The following is a 3,470-nucleotide window of genomic DNA, read 5'->3' on the forward strand; positions in this document are numbered from 1 at the left end:
ACACACACACACACACACACACACACACACACACACACACACACACACATATCATTTTAAAGAATATTTACAGCATCCTAAATAGTCCATAAATAAAAATATTAACATCAAAGGCACTGTTGGTGAGGGCTCAGATGAAAGGAGGAATATGCCATTGTAAACTGGACAAAAGGGATTCTTAGAGTTGCAGAAAGCTCAGCTACATTGTGTCCTGCAGTCACATGGAAAGCAGAATTTGAACGGGATGAACTTGGATATTTAGTTGAAGAGATTTTGAAGCAATGTGCTGAAGGAGTAGCCTTGTTCGTCCTGTTGCTTACAGTAAAATGTGAGAGGGAAGATGTAGAAGAAGGGAAGAATTCCTGGCACAGAGGGACCAGGAACTGATGCTTTGGGAAATTCTCAGCCTATCCAGACTGCAAACTGGGACACTATCAAGGAGGAGCGCTCTGGAGAGAAAGCCAAGGATGTGGCTGGACACATTTTGCTAGTGCCTGGGAAAAATCAAAAGGTTGGCGTATTCAGTTAAAATCAAAGCTAGATAGAGACGAGTCTTGAAGCGTCCCTCGGCAGACAGAACCAGTTTAGTTACTCAGGCAAAGCTTAATTTAGCTTATTTTGTGAGAATAACTTGATCTGGATTATTTCTTGCCTGTGCCTCTAGAAATGATAAGCAAAACTTAAACTGTTTCCCAAGGTTTATATGAGGTAACCACTGAAAACTGTAATACTAAAACCCATTGCTGTGAAAAATAAAGTCACTACTCTCTCATTATACAAGTTGCTTTATAAAAATATACCCCTGAGTCTCATTTCGTGTTCCAGTTTGAGCACTTCCAGTTTGCAAACTTTTTGGTGTGTGCACAGTATTTCTACATAATTCCTATTTCAGTGATTCATTGGTTTCACATTGGCTATTTTGAACTCTTGACAATTTAATCATACATACTCATTCACATGTAAAGTACTGGTCAATCATCGAAAAGATGAGGCATGTGACTGTTTCCCCTCAGCGATGTCAAAAGAAGCCAGGAATGTAAATGGAATGATCCAAGAAAAATCTGTGGAGAAGCCTCTTACTGATGGAGTCAATCCCTGTCACGTACATGAAGGACCCACGATGTTCTTGGGAATTTTTGTCCCCAAATGGATCATATTGAGATCCCCACACTAATTTACATGATTTAAATGGTGAGATTTGGGACTTGGGAACTGAATGAGATTTATATGAGATCTTGGACCTCGTGCTGATACTGTGATAGGTTGAGGTTTTTGTGACTGTTGGGACGGGGTGGTATATTTTGCATGTAAGATGAACATAAATCTTTGGAGGTTAGAGGGAGCACTGTGGTAGGAAGAATGATGTTTCCCAACGATGTCCATGTCTTAATCCCTCAAACCTATGACTATGTTACCCTACATTACAAAAAGGGCTTTGCAGATGTGACTAAATTAAGGACCTTGAGATGGGAAGATTATCCTAGATTATCTGGGTGCGTTCAACATAATCACAAGGGTTCTTATAAGTCAGAGGCAGGAGCATTAGAGTATGAAAAAAAAATTGAATTCCAGTGGTCTTTAGAAACCAGAAGAAATAAGAAAATGGATTCTCCCCTAGTCCACTCTGTATTTCATTTATTTAGAAGAATTTAACCATTTTATATTTATTTTATATTGTTCTGAGACTAACTTTTGTCATTTTTGCAGGGAATGGGAGGTAGGGAAAGAATAATAGAGACATGTTTGTTTTCAAGTTGGCCTTGCTAACCAGACTGTTTTTACATGTTGTCTTTATAACAATTTAGAAAGTATCTATATTTAAGTCAATTATTAGAAAAAAAAAGGTCATTTAAAAAATATATGTATATGATTAATGACTTGCTGGAAAGGAAATGAGTTTCCTAGCACCACTCAAATTGTATCTTGAATTTATTGGTTTTATTTTAAATGTGGCATTGGCTGAGGATAGACACTGTGGAAGATGGAACCTACATAGAATAGAGTAACACTGAAATTAGAGTGTCCTAAATTCCCACATTGGGCTCTAAGCAAGAGCACAGCCATCGGAAAAGGCAACCCCAGGGAGGGCATGGCACATACCAGTAAAATCACTGAATGCATGGGGAAGAAGAGCAATACTCCCTTCTAGAGTAATAATCCATGAACATTCTGGAAACGTCCCCAGATATTTGAATGTAGTAAAATGGTGCCATTTTCCCCAAACCTTTGAGAAACAACCTGTGTCATACACACATATACAAATAAACATATACCTAAACAAACAGATCTAATCTCAAACAGAAAATACAGTGACTTCGAGTGAATGCTTCTACTTGGAACATTCGTTTTTACTTCCACATTTTCAAATCAGATAAAGAAGTGACATACTTCTTGCATTGTGTTGTTATTGGTTTTGTCCTAATAAAAATAATACAGTAAATGCACAAAATACACACTATAAACTCATTTAGTAGTCACCAAATGCCCAGAAGGTATTATTATCGCATTTTTCCACATGAGGTACAGTGAAGTAAACTGAGGCACAGAGAAGCACCCAGAGTTATTGTTCATACCGTACACTGCCATTCTCCTGAAACATTTCACTTTTATCTGAAGGAAATGTAAGAAAATTCCCCCTCGAAATGCTCTACAAATTCCAGGCCATAAAGCACCAACTCACTGTTAACTGGGCCCCAAAATGTGTCTGTTTGGAAGCCGTGAGAGATGCATAATGAATAATGCAAACCTGGGGTTTATTACATACAACCTATACTGGAGCAGCAAATCGAATTCGGTCCCAACGCTTTAATATGTATGCGTACGTATGGGGAAGACGCAGAAGCAGCCTTTGTGATTACACACAGTCCCCCGAGACGCCGCTGCCCCGCAGCAAGTTCTGACTCTCCGCACTCGAAATCACAAGGAGTGAGGAGAGGGGGTACTCCCTCCGCCGTCCCGGTCGCGCGCGGTCCGCGGGGCCCAGGGCGCATGCGTGGCCCGGGCCGCGGAGCTGCGCGGTGAGGCCGCAGGGGCGCTTACCTGGTGCGCCAGGAGCGCAAGCACAGGACCGCGAGCAGCAGGGCCGCGGCGAGGGCCAGGCCCGGGAAGCTGAGTGGCTGCGGCAGCAATAGCTCCTGCAAAAAGAGGGCCATGCCCGCGGACACGTCTTCCGCCCTCTGTTTCCCGCGCGGCCGCAGCGGACTGCCAGGGGGGTCTCTCTCGGGGCGGCGACACTACGGCTTCCCGCGGCGTCTCTCGGCGGCTCTTTCCCGGTCCGGGCGCCAGAGGCGGGCCTGCTCTCGCGGCGCCTCCAGGAATGTCACCGCGGGCCCCCGAGGCTGACTCTCAAAGTTCTTGCACTCCCCTCCCCCGGCCCAGCCCCCACCCACGCGCACCGCCCCGCTCGGCGACTGCCTCCGGCCAGGAGGCCTCTGGAAAACGGCGCCCGGGTTCCCAGGGGCCGGAAGGAG

At 44.4% G+C, this 3,470-nt stretch overlaps 1 protein-coding gene across 1 annotated transcript in view; it reads right to left on the reverse strand.

The window, feature by feature from the left end:
- LOC132014050 (cytochrome P450 7B1) overlaps window positions 1-3,159 on the reverse strand; it is a 177,185-nt gene extending 174,026 nt beyond the window's left edge. Inside the window, exon 1 of the mRNA XM_059394652.1 lies at window positions 3,040-3,159. Within this exon, the coding sequence (XP_059250635.1) occupies window positions 3,040-3,152 (113 nt within the window). The 5' untranslated portion in view covers window positions 3,153-3,159. The remainder of the gene's footprint in view (window positions 1-3,039) is intronic.
- Between the last annotated feature and the right edge of the window lie 311 nt (window positions 3,160-3,470).

The sequence above is a fragment of the Mustela nigripes genome, chromosome 3, assembly GCF_022355385.1.
Source record: "Mustela nigripes isolate SB6536 chromosome 3, MUSNIG.SB6536, whole genome shotgun sequence".
NCBI lineage: Eukaryota > Metazoa > Chordata > Mammalia > Carnivora > Mustelidae > Mustela > Mustela nigripes.